Consider the following 20,052-nt stretch of genomic DNA (forward strand, 5'->3'; position numbering starts at 1 on the left):
GGAGCTCACACAGGCAGGGTAGACCTCTCTACTGGAGGCCTCATCTGCCAGCCTCCGGCCCACCCCTCTACTGATCACTGAGGCATAGCAGTGAGGTCAGGCTGTGAGGTAAGGCAGCGAGGCACGGGAGGATGAAGGTCACGTGACTGTGAACAGGTACTTCCTTTCTTTGAGCTGCGGCTTCCTCATCCGGAAAATGGGAATAATTCTGGGGTGCTTGTAGTGATGTTTTACCTACATTATCACATCTAACCATCTTAAAACCCTGTGAGGTGGGGGCTGCCATTACACTCATTCTACGGATGAGGAAACTGAAACTCAGGTGACTTGCTCAAAATCACAAAATTAGGGGATACTGGAGCCAAGATTTAAACCAGACCAATCCAACTCCAGGTTTTCGCTACTCTCCTATTAATCAGCACAATAACAAAACCTTCACAGAACTATGTAGGGACAACCAGAGCCCCAGAGCCAGCACCAGGTATGAGGCTGCTACTCAGACAATAGCTGCTGTTGGTAGGACTCATATTATATCACTTTGGAACATCCCTGGTCAGTGGCCTGTTGGTTCACCATGGATCCCCACTTTACAGGCGAGAAAGTTGAAGCTCAGAGAAGTGGTGTGACTTGCCCAAAGACATACAAGGAGCGAGCTGCAGGCTGATCTGGGCCCCACTCAGACTCAGGGTCCACCTATGGGGGTTTGGGGAGACCCTGGGTTTACCTTGACGTCCTGCTCTAGGCCACGGATGAGTTCACCATCCACCTGGCCGGTCTGAGCAGCACGGAGGCTGCGGCGCTCAGCCTTGCGCAGCCGGTACTGCAGGATGCGGCAGGTCTTGCTGGCCTGGTCCAGCTGCTGGCGCAGCTCCTGCAGCTGGTACACATCCTCCTCCATGTAGACGTCACGCATCTCCAGCATCTCTGCCCGCAGCTCCTCAATCTCGTCCTGCAGGGGGAAGAGGTGGTCAGTCACTGGGCCCTGTGGCAGTGGCCAGCATGCCTGAGTGCAGGCCACACCCAGCTCTGTCTTGGGGCCTGGGCGTGGTAGGCTGAATAATGCTCACCCTTCAAAGATGCCCCTGTCCTAATTCCCAGAATCTGTGAATATGTTAGCTTACATGGCAAAAGGGACCTCGACATCAAGACTGGGAGATTTTCCTGGGTTATCTGGGTGGCCCAATGTAATCACAAGGGTTCTCGTAAGAGGGAGGTAAGGGGATCAAAGTGGGAGAAAGTGATGTTGTTAGGTAGCTAGTCAGACATGAGCGACAGGGGGAACAAAGAAATTTGGGCGGCCTAGAGACCGCCCAAAGAACATCCCAATGGTAGTAGAATTCTGGGTACACATGCGCACACTAGGCAAAGAGTTATAGAGCAGCCAGGTGTCAATCAAAATGACCTCACTTGCCGAAAACACCTAAAAACACCTTTGAAACCACTCATCACGGCCCCAAATATAATGCAGACTTTCCCCTCCTCCCGGGTTACAGCTAGCCAGTTTTAGGCTTAACCTGTCTTCTACCTCATAATGTGCTTTTAATAAATGAATATTTTATTAAATATTCATATATAAAATATTCGCTAAGTTGAAATCCATTTCTCCAGCAGTGAAAAGGACCTAGAGGTGTGTTACTGGAACTCGATGTTCCAACAGTAACAATGTGACAACAGAAGCAGAGGTTGGAGTGATGTGCTTTGAAGATGGAGGAAGGACCTTGAACCAAGGAATGCAGGCGGCCTCTAGAAGCTGGGGAAGGGAAAGAACTCTCCTCCAGAGACTTCACAAGGAACGTAGCTCTGCCAACACCTTGCTTTCCAGACTTCCGACCTCTAGAATTATAAACTAATAATCTGGGATTGTTTTAAGCCACTAAGTTTGTGGTAATTTGTTAGAGTAGCAATAGGAAACTAATAAGCTGGGGAAACAGGAGGCTCATTCACCAAGCATTTTATCAGTGCCATCTGTGTACCAGGCCCCTGATCAAGTGCCAAGCATAGGGGCAGGGAGAAAGAGGGTGACCTAGACTAACATGGCCCCTTCTTTATCTTCTGCATGGAGCCCCAAGTCTCACTGGGGAGAGACATAGTAATCCAACAGATAAATTCGAATTCAAATACTGTTAAGAGTAATGAAGACATTCTCTTTCTCTCTATATATAAAATATGAAAAATCACCACTTGGGTAATATGATAAAGTAGTATTGTGTTAGAGGACATGGTCAGGAGGCCATCTCTAAAAAAAGAGATCTTCGAGCTGAGGCAAGAAGGAATAGCCATGAAAAGAGAGAGCGAGCCAGGGAGAGATTGCTCCAGGCAAAGGCCCAGAGACTGGCTGGAAAGAGTGCAGTGTGTAAAGACACAGCAAGGACGCCAGGGTAGCTAGAGGGGTAAGTTGAAGCTGGGGAAACAGACAGGGATCAGCCATCCAGGGCCTTGAAGGGCCAAGTAAAGAGTCTGGGTTTGGGTTTTAAGTCGAGGAGGTTGTAGGGGGTGACCTCACTTCCTCAGGCAGCTTCTGCCTACCTCTGTCACCAGCTCTCAGATGTTCCTCACTTCCCCTTTGTCACCATGAACACATCTGCAATTCTTTATTTAATAGTTTGTCTCCCAGAGACACTGAGTGTCTGGAGGGCTGCCTTGCTCCCTAATGTATCCCCCACACCCAGGACAGGGCTTAGCATCTTGCAGACTTCCAACAAATGTTAACTGAATGAATAAATACACATCTAATTAGGTAAACAGCCACAAAAAGACATACCAATGTGAAAACAAAGTATAAGGGGAGAAGTGAGGAGACTCAGAAGAAATGGATAATTATTATGTCTAATAACAAATGTGAACCTGAGTCACAAATGGAACAATAATCTCTACTCTTAGTGACTGAATGAGTTAAATAAGATTATACACTAAAAGAGAAACTGAGTCACAGAGGATGAATAATCTGCCAAAGGCATCCCTGAGGAGCCAGAGCACCCAAGGATAGTGCTAATGGGACAGGGGGGCCCAAGAAGCAAATGAACAACTATGTAGGCCCTGCAGAGGAGGCCACAGTCTGGACAATTGGGTTTACAAGGCCTCTGAGCATCCCTTTCCACAAAGAAAATGGGTGGCTTTCTAGGGGGAAATGGCCTGGGGTGGTCCTGTGCCCCATGAGACTAGGTGGGCCAGTTTAATTCTGGGGCAGGGTTAGGAAGTGGTACCCTCCAAGCCAGTTCTTAGGACGAAAGCCCACCGAGGTTTTGACATCCATTGGTTTGACTCCTAGGACTATTTCAAATGGTTCTGAACTCAGGAGAGGAAGAGAGAGGAGACAAGTGTCCGCTTCCCCCAACCCCAACAGACACTTCCTGTTCCCATTACCAACTGAAGGGTTTAATCCTCACTTGCCACCATAGCTTTTCTTCTAGGGGTGAGTTCAGAGGCAGCCCCCAAAGTGCATGATTCTGCTTGTACCAAATGCAAAGAAATGGTCACCTCACCAGGCCCCCACCCCCACCCTGATAATACACACAGACTCACCACCCTGCTATACACACAGACTCCACCACCAAACCAAGTGGAGAAAACTAAGAGGAAAAGTAGGAAGTGGGGCAGTCAATGATCACACTAGTTAAAGAAATGAGGAAGTGAGGGGTCCACATGCTATTTCAGCTTGTAGATTAAGGAAGAATAAAGGAAACAGCACTCAGAAGTGCAGGCCAGGAACTATATCCAAGCTAAACCAGCTTCCGGATGGGCCTGTGTTCAAATCCTCATCACTAGCATCTCACTTATTCTCTCTGCAGTCACATCAACAGCACCTGGTGAAAAGGAGGATATGAGTGGACCTGAAGCTCAGGAGGAGCCAAGGGGAGGTGCGGGGGACACGCAAGCTCATGATGCTGGGCTAAATTAACAGACGTATGACCTTCAGATCATGGGAGGTGACATCCCTCAACAGAGGACCACATCCAGAACAATGGAGTCAGTTTGGGGGACCATTTATTTTTTTTAAGTTTTAAATAACTGGTTTTTCTATTTATACAAGTAAACAGCAATCATAGGGACCATTTTGAAAACACAGAAAAAACAAATCGCTCATAATTCCTCTACCTGGTACTGAATCACAATGGCTCTCAAAGTGTGACCCCTGGACCAGCAGCATTAGCATCACTGGGGAACTTGTCAGAAATTCTCATGCTCCAGTGGTGACCTACTAATGGGGCCCCCCAAGTGACTCTAATGCAGGGTGTTTCCTTCCAGTCTTTTTTCCTAAAAGGGCAAGAGTCATGTGTCTCAGCACAAGTCCCCAGCCCAGGGCCTGACACAAAGCAGGGTCTCAGTAAGCATCTATTATATAAGCGAATGAATGAATGATCTTTCTCACATGAGCAGCTGTCTCTCCAGGGCCTGCCCTTCACCACGGTCAATTTCTGAAAATGCAGGATGTTGCATTCACGCCAGCTCCATCTCTCCATGGTGGCTAAGGGGGGGCCAAGGCCCCTTGGGGGCTTGTCCCAGCTGCGGGCAGAATGCGGTCAGCCCCTCCTGGCACAGTCCATGTAAGAGGGCAAGTCCACAAAGGCTAGCTTGTGGCCCGCACAGGCCGAGTCTGCTGGGATGTGGACAGCAGAAGCTGGTGTATGCAGGACTCAGGCAGCGGCTGAGCTTTCAGAGCCCAAGGCGGTGGGGGCAGGGACATGGGGCTGCTGGGACATGGGGAGGGGACCCAAGAGGGCAGGACTCTGCTTTAGTCCAGAGGTTCTTGGACCTCACTGAGCCTCCTGGGACTCTTCAGTCCTGTAGTCCTAAACCCTGTCCCTAGAAAGCTCTCCAGTGACAAATCCGGCTAAGGAAGCTGGCTGAGAATCACCTGGGGGGATGGGGTGGTGTGGGGGTCTGAGCCCAGCCTTCCCGGCTCCTTCAAAAACAGCTTAGTGGCGTTGCTGAGCCCCCCAACTGTGTGAAAGTAGGAAAGGGGGGACCAAACTCCACTAGACTCAGCAGGCCTAGTGGCTACCCAACAAGGTTGTGAGAGCCCCCCGAACACCAGTGGGGTAATCCCCAAACTCACCCTCCACTGCAGACAGGAAAAGGCCACACTGCCCAGTAGTGCCCACCTCAGAGCATGGAGGCCCCCGATTCTCGCCCAGTCAGAAGGCCGGCCCAAAGAAGCTGGGGAAGGGTGCTCAGACCAGGTACAACTGAGCCTGCCAGCCACCCCCCACCCCCCATCCATCCCCTCTGGCCACTCCTTTCAGCTGACCTCTCTTTTAACCAAGACTGAGAATGCGGAGTGGAGGAGGGAGGATGAGAAATAGGGTGCTCACACTGCTGCTGGGGTAGTCAGCCTTTCCCTTTATAGAAAATGTTTATTTTGCTGTGATTATAGATGTAATACCTATTTGGAGAAAATTCGACAAAAACAGATGGCTTTCTATCTTCCCCACTAGTTCCCACTGGTTCTGCATTAGGTCCAAGCCCCTTACCCTGGAACCCAAGCCACCCCTGGTCTTCTCCCGACTCTTGTCTGACCCCTGTCCTCTGACCCCTTGCATCCTCTGACCCTCACCCCCACCCCCACCCCAAATATACCACGATTAAAAGGAGCTACCACCTATCAGGAGGCTCACTAATTACTAGGCCCCAGTCCAAGCACAGGATGTGCATAATCCTCTTACCAATCCTGTGAAGTAGGTACTGAAAATGTTCCCATTTTGCAGATAAGGAAACTGTGGCTCAGAAGTTTCCCAGAGCTGCTCAAGCAAGGGAGTGGTAGAGCTGGAATCCAAACAAGTCCTGTGACCCTGGGCTCGTGAATCTTAACTCTGTTCTACTCCCAGGTTTGCTCGGGCTGTTTCCTCTGCTAGAATGGCCTTTGCTGGGCTAACTTCTAATTAGTTCATACTTCCAGAACATTCCCTCTTCCCCCAATCTGATTCTACTCTCAAACTCTGAACTCCATCAGTTTCTTGTGTTAGCAACTTCAGGCTGCATTTGCCTATTTTCAAGTGTATCTTCCTCAAGAGCTGGTCCCCAGCGTTGCTCAGGATGTTGTATAGAGCAGGCATACATCACTAGATCTGGGTGGACGAATGAATGAAAGAATGAGTATGGCTTCTGCCCTGCCCAGTCTCTCTCCATAGCCTAGGACACAGGCCATCCTAATCCCTGCCCTGAGCCAGCTCTAAAAAGTTAAGAAGAGCCTGGGAAGCTCCAGAGCTGAGCTCAGTCCCCCACATCACCCTGAATCGATGTGCAGGGCCTGTCTACCCAGGAACCCTCCTGCTCACTCATGCACTCCCTGCCTACAGAATGCATCTCTGTCCATCCTCTCACATTACTGCCCTCCCCTCCATGATCCATGAAGTCAACCTGCTGGAAGCAGCATCTCAGATGCAGACGTGATCCCAAAATGGATTGGTTCCCAGGAATCCCAAGGGAATTGGCCAGGAAAAGTCTCTTGGTCCATGCTGGATCAAGGGACCAAACATGAGCTCATACTACTGCTAATAATATGCACAGGGCTTCACAGTTTAGAAAGACATTCCATCTGAATCACCTCATGGGTCCTCACAGAAACCCCATAGACAGGCAGGGCAGGAATCACCATCCCTGTTCTAGAGATGAAGAACCAGGAGAAGCACAAAGAAGGTGGGCTGTGCCCAGGGTCACACAGAGGGACCTCCAAGCAGGACAGATTGAGGACGTCAGGCTCTTTCATCTGCACCAGAATTCAGGGAGTCCATGAACTTGGATGGGAAGGAAAAAAAAAAATCACATCTTTATTTTTACTAACCTCTACCTAAAAATTATCATTTCCTTCTATTCTGGACAAGCCACGGTTGTATTAGCAGTACCTGTGACTTTGCCACCAAAAGAAAACACAGATATTTTCATGTTACATAACAGTTGTGGCAGAAATGTCAAAATATTGTTTACACTCATCAGTGCTTTAAAATTACAGTAGTAAGTCAACCTGTCAACAGACCTTATCAGTTAATAAACACACATATTACTATAGCATAATTTAAAAATATACTTTGGTAACTGTATTTCAATATATTTGGTTTCCTTTATACATTACTTTAAATATTTAAAAACTTTCTTATTCTGAAAATTATACTCAGCATACAGCTTAAGAGGTCCTGGCACAAAATAAGATGAAGTCTCAGTTCTCTCTGGAGCTGCCTTATCTGCGGGGTCTGGGTTGCTACCCCAGACCCTGGCCCTCCACCATCAGGGCATAAAGCTGGAGAGCAGAGCAGCGCTTTCAAACCATATTTTAAAGGTTCCAGGAAAGAATGCTTTCTGCAGGAAACCTACACCTAATATAAGGTGATTAATCTTTGTGTAATGAGGATAGAAGGGGGAAGTTTAGATTTGGGGACTACTGAAACATTTGCAAGTGACTCCAGATGCATGGGTCTGATGGAATTGGTCTGTAGGAGCAGATAATGAGAAGGTCACCTGACCTGCAAGGCTGGAGATGAATACCCAGACACCAGGTCCCTCTGCAGAAATACAAGTGGCAATGGGTAGTTTGAAACAGAGCAACAGCTCCCAGCTGGTCCTGAGGTCCTAAAGGCAGGAGGAGGTCACCTCTTATCAGTCACCAAGGAAGAGACTATTCCAGAGCAGAGGTCCCCTGGCTATCGCCTACCTAAGAGTCAACCCCCAAAGGGCTAAGGGTAGACCCTGGGAGGTGACTGTTCATCCAGTACTCCCAGGGAACTGATATGAGCCCTGCAGACCACTAGAAACCCTGGTACACAAGGATGGGTCAGGAGTCAGGAGCAGGCATCTCAACTCACCCAGCTCCCACAGGGACTCTGCACTGCCTGTCTCCTATCTTTATACCCCTCCATCTCAAATGCCACCTACACGAAGAAGCCTCCTCAGCTGCCCTAAGGCACAGCCCTTCTGTATGAACAATTAGTGAGTATCTATGGCGGGCCAGATTCATCACCAAATCATTGGATTTAATCTTCATGACAGCCAGTTTGTTCCCCATTAATTTGTTCTCCATTTGGTACATGGAGTGATTTTTTTCTTAATCCCATTACTCTCCTGTTTAAAACCCTCCAATGATCACCAAAATTTGGAAACAACTCAAATGTCCCTCACTTGGTGAATGGATAAACAGTGGTACATCCATATAATGGAATATTACTCAGCAATAAAAAGGAATGAACCGTTGATACCATAACAACATGGATGAAGCACAAATGCCTTATGCTAAGTAAAAGAAGTCAGACTGACTCAGGAGGCTGCATACAGTATGATTCCATTTATATGACATTCAGGAAAAGGCAAGACTATAGGGGCAGAAAACAGATCGGGGTCGTCAGAGCTGCGGGAGGAGGGAGAAACAGACTACACAGGGGCGCAGGGGGATTTTAGGGGGCAATGGAACTGTTCTATACTTTGATTGTGGGGGTGGTTACAGAACTGTATGCATTTGTTAAAACTCATTTTACTAGAGGTAAATTACCTGACCTAAAAGCCAAACAAAAGTCTATGGCCATGCTACCCTGAGTAAGCCTGATCTCGTCTGATCTCGGAAGCTAAGCAGGGTCGGGTTAGTGCTTGGATAGGAGACCAACGAGGAAGACCAGGTACTGTTTGTGTAAAAAATTAAAAAAGAAAAATAAGGGATTGTAAGCTGACAAGGTCCTTGCAATCTGTGAAGTCAACCAAGGGTTGCCTCGCCTAAAAAAAAATGAATGAGTGAATGAATGAAAGAATGAGTGAATGAAATTAAAAAAAAAAAAAAAGCCAAACAAAAGCCTGACCCTGCCCACCTCTCCATCTTCATCTTCCTGTATTCTTTCTCTAGTTGGCTATACTATACTACAGCCGCTCGGGTCTTCTCCCAGCAACCTGTAGACACCTGGCCTGTCCCACCTCTGAGCCTCTGCTCCTGCCATTCTCTCTGCTTAACTTCCCTGTCTTGCACCTCTGCCTTACAGGCTCCCCTTCCTGCTTGAAGCTTGTACTTAAATGCCACCTCCTCAGAGAAGCCTTCCAGACTTCTCTGTCCATCTCAAACCTGTGTTTCTTTCACAGAATGTATCACAGGCTTATTTGTGATACTAATTACTTATTGATCTGTTTGCTTGTTGTGCAAGGTTGGTCTCTACCACTAGTATGTAAGCATCAGGAGGGCAAAGCCCAGCATGGTGCCTGGCACACAAAGGATCGGCTCAATAAACAGCTATCAAATGAATAAATGGGTCCTAAGAGGGGAAGATTACCATCCTGTTCCACTTCCCTGCAGAAAACCACTTCCGGTCAGTGCTGCTGTGTCTAAATTTAATTCTTTGATTCTGTAACACTAATGCCCATGGAGGCTTCAGACCCTTGTGGTGGGCCTCAAATCCCAGCCCACCAACTCCCAGGCTGCATTCCTGCCAGATTCCAAACCTTATTCAATATATCACCTCCTCCCTAGGTTCTAAGGATCTGACCAGCTGATGGGCAAACAGACTCAGAAAGACTGACAGAGCTGAGGATCCAGAACCTTTGGTTTGTGGGACAGCAACCGCCCCATGAAGGGACAGGAGCCTCTGCCTGGCCCGCCTTCTCCCACACTGCCCTGGCCGCCATGGTCCCTCCCTTGGGCCAAAGCCCAGGCTGTCTGCCCATCTGCCACCCTGGCTCTTGCATGGGCCACGCAGCCCTGCCGGAAGGGCTGACCTGCAGGGTGGGCCAGCAGTGGCCACAGGGGCAGCATGCCAGGCCCCTGAGAAGTCAGGGCAGCCATCTGCTGTCCCTTCTGCCCATCCCCCAGGGTCTGTAAAGGCTCCAAATGAGATCATCGAACTTGGACCCCAAAGGGGGCAGAAGGCTCTGCAAAGCTTCACTTTCTTCCCAGCTCAAAAGCAAAAACTCCGGGCATAGCAATAGAGTCAGGAGAACCCAAAGACTCCTACCCTTCATAGACAAGGACACTGAGGCCTAAAGAGGGACTGGGACATAGGTCCCAAGAGGGTCCAGAGTTAAGTAGGAAGAAACTCTGGGCTCCTGTCTCCCAGCACAGATCTCAGCCCACCTTAGCCTCCTTGGTGGAAGCTGGGCTCTGGTCTTGGAAGAATCAAGGTCAAAGGTCCTGGAGAAGGAGGGCCAATGCTATGCACACAATGTCCCTACTCCAGCTAGCACAGAGGCTGCCTATCCCAGTGACCCAGAGGGTCATGAGGGAACACAAGGGTCCTGAACTTGCATCTCCAAAACTGATAAATAATGAGCAAGTTGCTTGCTGAGCTCTCCCTCTGCCAGCCACGTGACAGGCAGCACAAGTTATCTCAGGATATCCCTGGTAGCTTAGCCCCAACTGACTGATGAGGAACCGAGGTCAGAAAGGTCAACTATGGTGCCCAAAGTATCACACTAAGTGCCACAGTCAGGATTTGAGTCTAGTTTGAGCTGTGATAAACTAGACAGTCTCTATAATGGGACAATAGTGACAATAATTATAGCTCATATTTACAAGGGCTTACCATGTGCCAGACACTGGGCTGAGCTCTAAATGGAGGTCCATTATCTTGTGCTCAACTATAGCCCTTTTTTGGGGGGAGGGGGGGAGTTATATTATGTCTATTTTACAGATAAACAAAGGAAGACTCAGGAAGATAAATGCCACCCCTGATCTGGCACAGCTGGGCGCTTGAGGCCACAGACCCTCCCTCCGGTGGGAAGCTATGTGTGCATGCGCATGCACATATATTGACTGAGAGCTGTCCAGACATCTGTGTCGACCAAGGCAGGGCCTGGCTTGTCGCTGCCCCATTTCAGGCCTCACCGGATGGAGCATGGAGACATCTGCAGCCCTCGTTGCCTCTGGGGAACGCTCACAGCAAGGGCGCCTGCGGGTGTCCCTACTTTCCTTTTTGTGTGGACAGGAAGGAAGGCAGCTTTGGATCCCAATGTGTTTAAAACATCCCCTAACCGGCCTCTGGGCTACAGCCAAATCTCTGAGCTGGGAGAGAACAGGGCTCAGAGGTCTTTGGGGAGGGAAAGTGAGGCTGGAAGGTTAAGGGAGTGGCCCTGGGCCACTGAGGCTCCAGCACACCCCATCATTGCACACAGCTGAGCCTTTGCTCCTGCCATTCCCCCTGGCAATCTGGAAAGAGCACCATGAGACCCCAGTCTGCCTCTTGCCTCTTGCAGGCTGTGTGACCTTTGGCAAACCCCTTAACCTCTCTGAGTCTGTTTATACGTGTGTAAGAAGAAGGGGCCAAGTCTCAATATGGTAACGTCCCTGTCCTAGTACAGAACACATGGAGGGAGGGGCTGACATAAAACCTGTAATTACCCTATTAATAACCTAATTACGGTAGAGGTAAACACCCCAAAGGAGCCTACAGGAAGCTCCTAGGTGTCTAACACAGAAGCCTGGCCTGGAGCTGAATGCACTAAAGTAGAGGAGGAAACCAAGGGCAGGAGGAGGGAACCACAAGTCCAAAGGCCCTGGGGTGGGAACAGCACTGGAACAGAGGCCTCGGGTGCATGGAGCATGTGGGAGTTTGGGTAGAGTGGGGATGAGGTGAAGCTGAGGGAGGCAGGATCACAGGGGCTGATCTGACACTTGGGCAGGGGCAAGGAGGAGCCCAGAGAGGAGAGGTTGATGACACTGACCCAGAAGATAACCAGATCTGGGGCAAAACCAGGGGAAAGATGTTCGGTTGGTCCAGCCTGGCTGCGGAATCCCAAGCTGGGTTTCCACTGGAGCCTGAGTGCTCTCTATAGCCCAGGCAATGGGAGATTATTCACTTTGGTCTTAGAACGAGAGACCTCAAGGTGGCCCTCCATCAGCAAAGGGTTACAGGGCCTGTAGCACTGACATCAGCTGTTCAAAGACTGGGGTGGGAGGGAAAGGGGGTACATGAGGGAGACCCATAATGCAACTCAGCTCCACGCACACCTCCCAGGCCCCTGCTCCATGCCAAGAACCATATCCAGAGCCAGGCACAACTTTGCCATCAAGGACCCAGGGCTCACTGGCAGTCAGACCTGAGCCTGATGATGAGTGATGAGGGTGGAGAGCTGCTGAGCCCTTAGCATGAGCTGGCCCCATCTAATCCTTAGATACATGCGTTCTGATTTAATCCTCACAGCAACACTGTACAGATAAGCATCCCCACTTTACACATAAGACTGAGGTTCATAAAGGGAAAGCTCAGAGGAAAAGGCAGAACCAGGATTCAAGCCCGGGTCAGCTTGGCTGTAAACCCATGGTGCTCTTAACAGCCTTGTACACTGGAGATGGGAAGGGTTGGTTTGCTGCTCCCACCTTCTCTGACTCCCTGCCACTCCTCAGGAAGGGCAGAATTACCTGCTAAGAATGCAGACCTGTGGCGTCCAGTGAATGTCAGGGTCAGTCTGGCCCAGAATACCCTAGTCTCTAGCTCTTCCCCCACCCCAGCTCCAAGTTCCTTCTGGCACCAGAGGGCAGAGAATGTGACCACAGATGAGGTCATGCCTATGGGGCCCTGGGGGAATGACCTTAGTAATAACCTTGGCTGCTGGTCAGGCCCCTGCCTGGAACTTAGCTGAAGCCCTCCCCTGGGGAATTCCCTTTGTCCCGGAGGCTACACAGAATGTGGGGCTCCCTTCCTTCCTCTGTGCCCAAGACTGTGCTGGATTGTCACATACCTGAATGCTAATCCTCCCAAATGCCCTGCACAAAAGGGAATCAATTCCCATTTTACAGACAGGAAGACTGATGCTTGATAAGGGGATTTGCACATGGAGATCATACACAGGGAAGAGGTGACAAAGCAAGGTTTGGCCCCAGGACCTGACCCCAAAGGTGGAATTTGTCTGTGAAACCACACAGCCTTCCTTCCCTCCCATGTTGGGCCCCTGTGCCTTGTGCCCAGTGCTACAGACACATGGAAACGGGGCCACTCCTAGCCTTGCTACAGGTCAATGTGGCCCCCTCACAACAAGGTGTTCACAGTGCGTCAGCTCAGCTCGGCATTCAATGTCTTTCTCAAGCAGGCCCAACTCTCCTTCCCAGCTTCTCCCTCGTCACTGCCCTCACCCATCATTCCCTCCAGCTCTTCTGTGTTAAGCCTGAAGCCTATCTGCAGATCCTGATCACTGCTTTTCATTCAATCACACGACAAATATTTATTGAGTTCCTATGATGTGTCAGGCACTGTTCCAGCAGCTGGGCACAGAGGCAGCTACTCAAGGCTAACTCCTCAGCCCTAATGCCTCCTCTTCCAGGCCCCTTCTCTGCAAGCCCACATCTCCTCCACCTCCTCTGTCCTGGCCTCCTATTCATCCATTCCCAGGCAGAACAGGGCACCCTTTAGGAATGAGAGTGGCATGGCTCACCACAGCCTCCAGCAAAGGGAGAGGGGGAGGAGTAAGGAGATGAGGGCAAGCAGGAAATCCCAAGGAGATTAGAAGGGAGTTGCCCCTGGGTAGTGTTTCTCCTGTGCGCAGACCTGACAATTACTCCATTTCACTCAGCCCACTGGGCCCAGGCCCAAGTGCTGGATATTTGGGGCCTGAGGGCCTTTGGTGTAGTTTCTCCTGACTTGGTGACCTACCGGTCCCCCCTCCACCTACCACCTAGCCCTGGCCAGGTTCCTAGGGCCCCCAGATCCAGGAGGTTACAAAATCAAGCCCCCACCATACTCCTCACTGTTCCCAGCAGCCTTATGGAAGGAAACCTTGTGGAGGAGCCAAAAAGAGTAGTTTGTACACATTAGCTCCAGGGAGACACAGACCAGGATTTCCTGTGTTTCTGTGTGGGTGAAATGTCACAGTCAGTGTGTGTATGTGTGTCAGGGCACCCAGGTTTGTGGGTCTCTGGCTCCTATTAGCAAATACTTCAGGCCTGATGTTTGAGTGTCCATGCTTATGTGTATATGGCTGGTGTCTGTATGAGTGTCTCTGGGGTGTGTGTCTGTGAGCCCTGGATCAGTGTGCGAAGTCCTCTGCTGCTCTATTTATGGAAGAGGTGTGTGTGTGTGGGGGGGGTATCTTGGCTGTGAGCTTGTATCTGTGCCCACTTGGCAGGGGTGGATCTGTGGATTTCCGTGGATGCTAGCGCCTGTGCGGAATGAGTCTGCGTGGGTTTGTGTGTGTGTGCCTGCATATGTATGTATACTTCCGATTCGTCTGAGGCTGTGTTTCTCCAGACTGTGTGTCCATCTCTGGGACATGGCCAAGTGTGTCTGGGAGTATAAGATGTGTGTGTGAGGGTGTGCTTCTGAGCTGAGGGTCTCCTAGATAGTGTGAGTCCCTGTTGTGTCTATTTGGTAATGTGTGGGTGTGATAAGACAGGAGGTTGTGTATCTGTGTGTTTGTGTACTTCTCTGAGCATGTCTCCTCTCTAATATGTCTAGAGGTGTGCTTCTGGAAGTATGCAACGTAAGTGTGCCACTGGATATGTAATTGAGATGTTTGTGAGTGGTTGTGAATCTCTGAGTATAAGCTGTGGATATGTGTATGTGTGTTTGTGTGTGCAAGAGAGAGTGTGCCCAGGGACACAGGCCCAGCCCCTTTGCAAGGAATGCTGGGAGCCCTGGGAGCCATGGTCCCCCCAGGCCTCAGCAGCAGCTGCCTCACATTTTCCATCTCATTTTCCATCTTGCTAGAGCTGTCCCCTTCCCCCATGACAGACAAACTGCTGAGGATTCTTAAAGACCCAGAGCTCAGAGCAGCTTCTTCCACGTCACCTCTCAGTTGCCACAAGGAGGGCTGGGACTCAGGGCAGGGACCAGCCAGGAGCTTTGCTGACCACCCCTCTCCCATACCCAGTGACAGATAGACTGGAGCCCTCCCTCTACAGCTCCAAGGAGCTGAGAGGAGCTTCACAACTTGCTGGCTACTGTGCCATACATCTGGCACAGAGACTGGTACCCAAGAGACACTCAGAAAATATGTATTGAATGAATTAATGAATGAATGCCTGAAGAAGCAGGTAAGTGAAAGGTGATGACTGGGACAGGCACTGACATTTACTGTGTACTTGATCTATATCATCACACTGAAAAGGGTCCCTATGACCCTGGGGCAGGCATACTTAGCCCTTATTTTACAGAAGAAAGAACAGAGGCTCAGAAAGGCTGAGTGTTTCACCCAGTGTCATACAGCTTGTAACTGGCAAGCCAGGCAAGAACTCCACTCTGAAACTCAGAGAGTGGAAGAGCAATGGGGAACGGGGAGTTCTGCAGGGTTGTCTAATGAGGGTCTCAAGTATATCAGCTGTGCGATCTTGGGCACATTACAGAGCCTTTTGGTTTCATCCATCCAATAGGTGTGATATCAGAACACCCTATACAGGATTGCTATACTTAACCCAGAGCTGGCACATTAGAAGTGATCAATAGCTGATAGCATTTGTGAGACAAGAGCCATAAAATTCCAGGGATTAGTGGTCTGGAGGTCCCCAGGTCAGCTCTAACATTCCAGCACTGTGGGCTCCAGCCTAACCATTATCTGACCCTTAAGGCTAAATCGAAACCCCTAACACTTCCTCCAGGATCTCAGACCCCTGTTCCAATCACAGTTTTCATTGGTGTAGGTACATATTCACATATATCCATACACGCATGTCCCCCATCCCCACCTGCAGGCTCCAGATCCCAGGCCCCATTATATGTTATTCTTCACTTGTTCCCGGCCGATCTTAGCCTAGAACACAACAGGATTCCTCTCACCAACCAATGTCCAAGATTAGACACACTGTTAGCAACCAAAAGCTCACTGCTCCAGTCATACTGCAGAAAGAACAGGACCTAGAGTTAAACCAACCGGGTTTGGAATCCTGGCTGTGTGACTTGTACAATGGCAACTGGAGGTGGATTACATGCTTCTTCTGGGCCCTTCTGGGCTGACATATAGATTAGCTGCACTTCAAACACTCACATCTAGAACCTCCGAGGAGGTGGGAAGGCCTTGCTTCATGGAGCCCACACAGCATGTGATCACAACTTTTTGCTCTCCCTGGAGCAGCTCCCAATTTATTAACACCCTACAGCTAAGGGGACTCACACTCCCAGTTTCCCCAAGAATGAAGACAGATATCCTGTCAGCTCACTGGCTAACAATACTTACAATTCTCCAAGAGATGAAGGATTTCACTGCTTGCAAATGTTTTCTTGTCTATTCATACCTCCCTGATTCCTGACAACAATCCTATGAAGCTGCTCAGGCAGGTTCCATCTTCATTATAAAGATGGGGAGAAAAAAAAAAAAAAGTAGCTCAGAGAAGCCAAGTGACTTGCTCATAGCCACACAGTAAATGGCAGTCAGGCCTCAAAGCCGGGTCTTTAGGCTCCAACTTTCAGATTCTTCCACACACACCCAATGGGTTCCCAGCATGTCCTCATCACATGGTACATGGGAGACGGTTAGTAGTGATGGAGAGCTGGAAGACCTCAGACCACCAAGGCTTTGCAGGTCAAACATAATCAATTTGTCTGCTCTGCAGCTAAAGCTGCATCTTAGAATCCTGGAACCTCAAAAGTTAATAACCTTCAGACTTCCTTGGCTGGAAGGGACCCTAGGACAGGCAGCTCAACTGTAGCCACCACATGAATCTCCCCCTGAATCCTCCTCGAGTAATCACAACCACCAACATTCTGTACAGTTTACAAGCTGCTTTCTACAAACCCTATGTCTATCTAAACATGTGAAGTCATCCAGCTTCTCTTTGAATAACTCAAGTGACAGCAAGCTCGCTCCCTTCTCTGAAGCAACTCCTTCTCTTGTCTCATTGGGAAACAGCTGCCCATTTACACTTTCCTCACTTGGGCCCCAGAGCAGACTTCATGCTACAGGAGATCTGCCATCACCCAAAAGACTCTCTCCAGTTGACAATTCCCAGTGCCCCTCACCAGCTGGGGATGAGCCTAGCAGGGCCCCATCAGACTCTGTAGGACTCAAACCAGGCAGCATAAGACCTGCAGGGGACACACTGGGGATCTGGAGTCCTTCTCCTGGTAACTCAGGTCTTGAATCTTAGAAGCAAAGTTGCCCAGAGGGGCAGGAAACACGTCAAGAGTGTAACGACTCTTACTCCAAGCCCTGGCTGACTGAGGAACTAGCTCTGGGACCTGGAGCAAGTCCTTACCCACTCTGGCCATGGTTTACCATCTGTAGAATGAACAAACCAACACCTCCTATAACAGCCCCTACACTTCCGGGCCCTATCCAATCTCTAGATTTCACCTCACCTCTATGAGGTTTGCAGCTGGATTAAAACGGAGAAGTTCAGAGACCAACCCAAATGTACACAGAGAGAAATGCACACTCTGGCCCTGCTCACCTCTCTCATTCAGTTGCCTCCCTCTCTCTAGCCTGAGCACTATTCCTCGAAATCAACAGGCTTTTTCCTACTTCTTAGAGCCTGGAATGTTCTTACTCCAGCTTCATATTCAGCTGGCTCCATCTCATCCTTCAGCCCTTGGCCTCTCTGAGCAGCCCCAGCCCCCCATGTGCTCTTGGCACACTGTATCCTTCTCTGCCCTTTACGATCCATATTGTGATTTACTGTATGACTGTTTAATCCCAGTCTCCCCTACTAGACCTGAAACTCCATGAAAACAGACAGTCATACTTGTCCATGGCTGCATCCCCAGAGCTGCACTAGTGCCTGGTACACAGTAGGCACTAAACAAATAGTTGGTGAATGAATGAATGAATGAGGGAGATACCCAGAGAAAGAGCCCAGCCTGCTTCATATGGGGAGGACGATCTATTCTGCCCCCACAGAATCCACAAGAGAACATGAAAGGCATCCATGGAAACGTGTCACATACCACTTGAGAATAGCAGTGATGACAGCTACTCTCATCTGAGGCTCACTCCATGCCAGACACTCTAGTGGTGTTTGCACACATTTTCTCATTTAATCCTTAAGGTTGGAAGATATGTGATGTGCCTTTTTACAACACAGAAAACTGAGGTCCACAGACGTGGACACATAGGCAGGAAGCTACAGACCCCAAATCCAACAGTAGCCTGAGGCCTACGTACAAAGCCGGAAAGTGACTGAATGGTGGAAACTGAGGCTCAGCCTTGGCCCAGGCAGTTGGAGGTCCCCAGCCAGGCCTTGGCGCCTCTGAGACCTTGGGCTCAATCCCCAGCCTTCTGGGACTATGTTCTATCTTAAAAGTCATGGGTGGCTCAGATGGTCTCCAGAGTTCTACTTGGTGACTTCCTGGGATAGACAAGAATCCATGGGGGTGGGTGCACGAGGAGACCCTGAAGCAAAGCTCTATGGTCCATCTTCTCTACTCTGGGTGAATTGTGTGGGCAGGAGGTGGGAGCGAGGACCTCAGGGTATGAGTTCAGAGTAGCTCAGGCAGGGGCTACAAGAAGTAGCTCAGAATACCAGGAGGGCAGGAACAAGCCTCCTTCTGGCTTGTCTCCTTCCTCCTATCCACCCTCTACTTGTCTTCTTCTTACCACTGGCTTCTGAAGACTAAAGGAGCTGACTGAACCCCTGCTTGTCAACACTAAATGAGGCCTTCGGGAAGACTTACCCAGGGGTGGATTATCCTGATTTAGACAGGCTCTGTCCTTCTATTCTATAAGCATTTACTAAACACATGCTGGAAAATAGATCCTGGGGAAATGGGGAGGGGGAGGCACAGTTGAGCAAGACCCCAAAACTCTGAGAGAGAAATGAATTTGGCCGAAAGAGCCACAATGCAAAGCTAAGTGTTGCTGGGCAGACGTAAATCAGCAGAGTGCCGTTAGCTGTGCAGCTCTCAGCCAGGGGCACGCTGGGTGTTCTGCGAAGACATCAAATGACAAAAGTAGGTAACATTTCAGCCTCTTCCAGAACTGTGCCCAGTCAGTGGCAGTAGATCAGAGCCCATGAAGCTTCCAGTCTGCCTGGCCAAGGTCAACACACGAGGGCTGGGTTGTCCCTAAAGCTGCCACAGTGCCAGGTAGTGGGCAGACGGAGCCTGGCTTGCACCCAGTAGGTGCTCATGTCCACGGAAAGGCTGAAGGCAAAAGACTCTCCTGGGGAAGCTCTCAGGTCCCCACATGCCCAGAGAGAGAGAGAATGCCCCTTTCGGATAGAGAGCTTCCTTCCTCTCACTGGGAACATGGGAAGGACATGGGCCCCGCCATGAGGGGCCAGTGGAGCCACCGTGTATACAGGGCTTGCCACAGAGAGCGTAGAAGACAATATCCTGGGATTTAGGAAGCTGCCTCTGAGCTGGTTCTCCCACGACATCATCCTCCCAGGCTGTAGAACCGTTAGACTGGGCGGAAGTGGACTCCAGCCAAAGGGATGTTCCCAGATGTCATGCTTTCAAACAGGACCCGCCCTGAAAGGCAGGCGGAGACAGGCCTGCGCCCAGGAGAGCCCTGAGTAAAGACTCGGGATGGTGTTCCTGCGTTTCCTTGGCACGGGCTGGCCACAGGTCTCCCTGGCAGCATGCACACCAGTGCCTACCCCAGCAAGAGCCATCGAAGGCCTCGCCTCTGGCATGGGAGTGGGGGTTCTGAGCAGCTGAAGGCAGAGGTCCAGCCTCTCACAGACTATCCACCCGGCCATCCCAAGTAACGCATCCACACGTCTTGCAAAGCAGTTTTCTCAAGCCCCCCTCCCCTTTCCAAATCAGGGCCCTTTGGCCAGCATCCTCATCCAGCTTCCACCTCAGAAGGTTTCCCAAATAAAAAGGGAGGCGGGATGTGAGGGAGCCTTGGATAGACTTCGGGGTGGTCCCTGAGGATTTAGTCCCCTTTATCCAGCTTGTTCAATGGGGCAGCGGGCCGGCTGGTGCCTCAACCCCGTGGGGCCGTGACAACCCGGCGCCTCCCGGGGCTTCCCTCCTCCCCATCAACGCCCCAACCTTGAGATAGTCGTTCTCCGAGCGCAGCTCCTCCAGCTCTCGCACGAAACCGCCGGGCCCGCAGTCCAGCATCTCCTCGGTGAGGTCGGAGAAGGCGAGTGAGGCACTGAGTGGCAGGCGGCTGCTGCCTCCCGACGACGCGGCCACCGACGGCTCATCGGGGGAGGCGGGCGGCCGCAGAGGCTGCTGTGAGGGCGGCGCGGGCTGGGGTGGCTGCCCCGTGCGGGCCCCT

General features: G+C 50.4%; 1 protein-coding gene across 1 annotated transcript in view; it reads right to left on the reverse strand.

Annotated features, from left to right (window-relative positions):
• The window catches only part of SOGA1 (suppressor of glucose, autophagy associated 1), a 67,680-nt gene extending 47,634 nt beyond the window's left edge, over positions 1-20,046 (reverse strand). Inside the window, exons 1-2 of the mRNA XM_023534448.1 lie at positions 19,821-20,046; positions 725-949 (exon numbers count right to left, since the gene is read on the reverse strand). Of these exons, the coding sequence (XP_023390216.1) occupies positions 725-949; positions 19,821-19,892 (297 nt within the window). The 5' untranslated portion in view covers positions 19,893-20,046. The remainder of the gene's footprint in view (positions 1-724; positions 950-19,820) is intronic.
• Between the last annotated feature and the right edge of the window lie 6 nt (positions 20,047-20,052).

The sequence above is a fragment of the Pteropus vampyrus genome, unplaced genomic scaffold, assembly GCF_000151845.1.
Source record: "Pteropus vampyrus isolate Shadow unplaced genomic scaffold, Pvam_2.0 Scaffold125, whole genome shotgun sequence".
In the NCBI taxonomy this organism is placed as follows: Eukaryota; Metazoa; Chordata; class Mammalia; order Chiroptera; family Pteropodidae; genus Pteropus; species Pteropus vampyrus.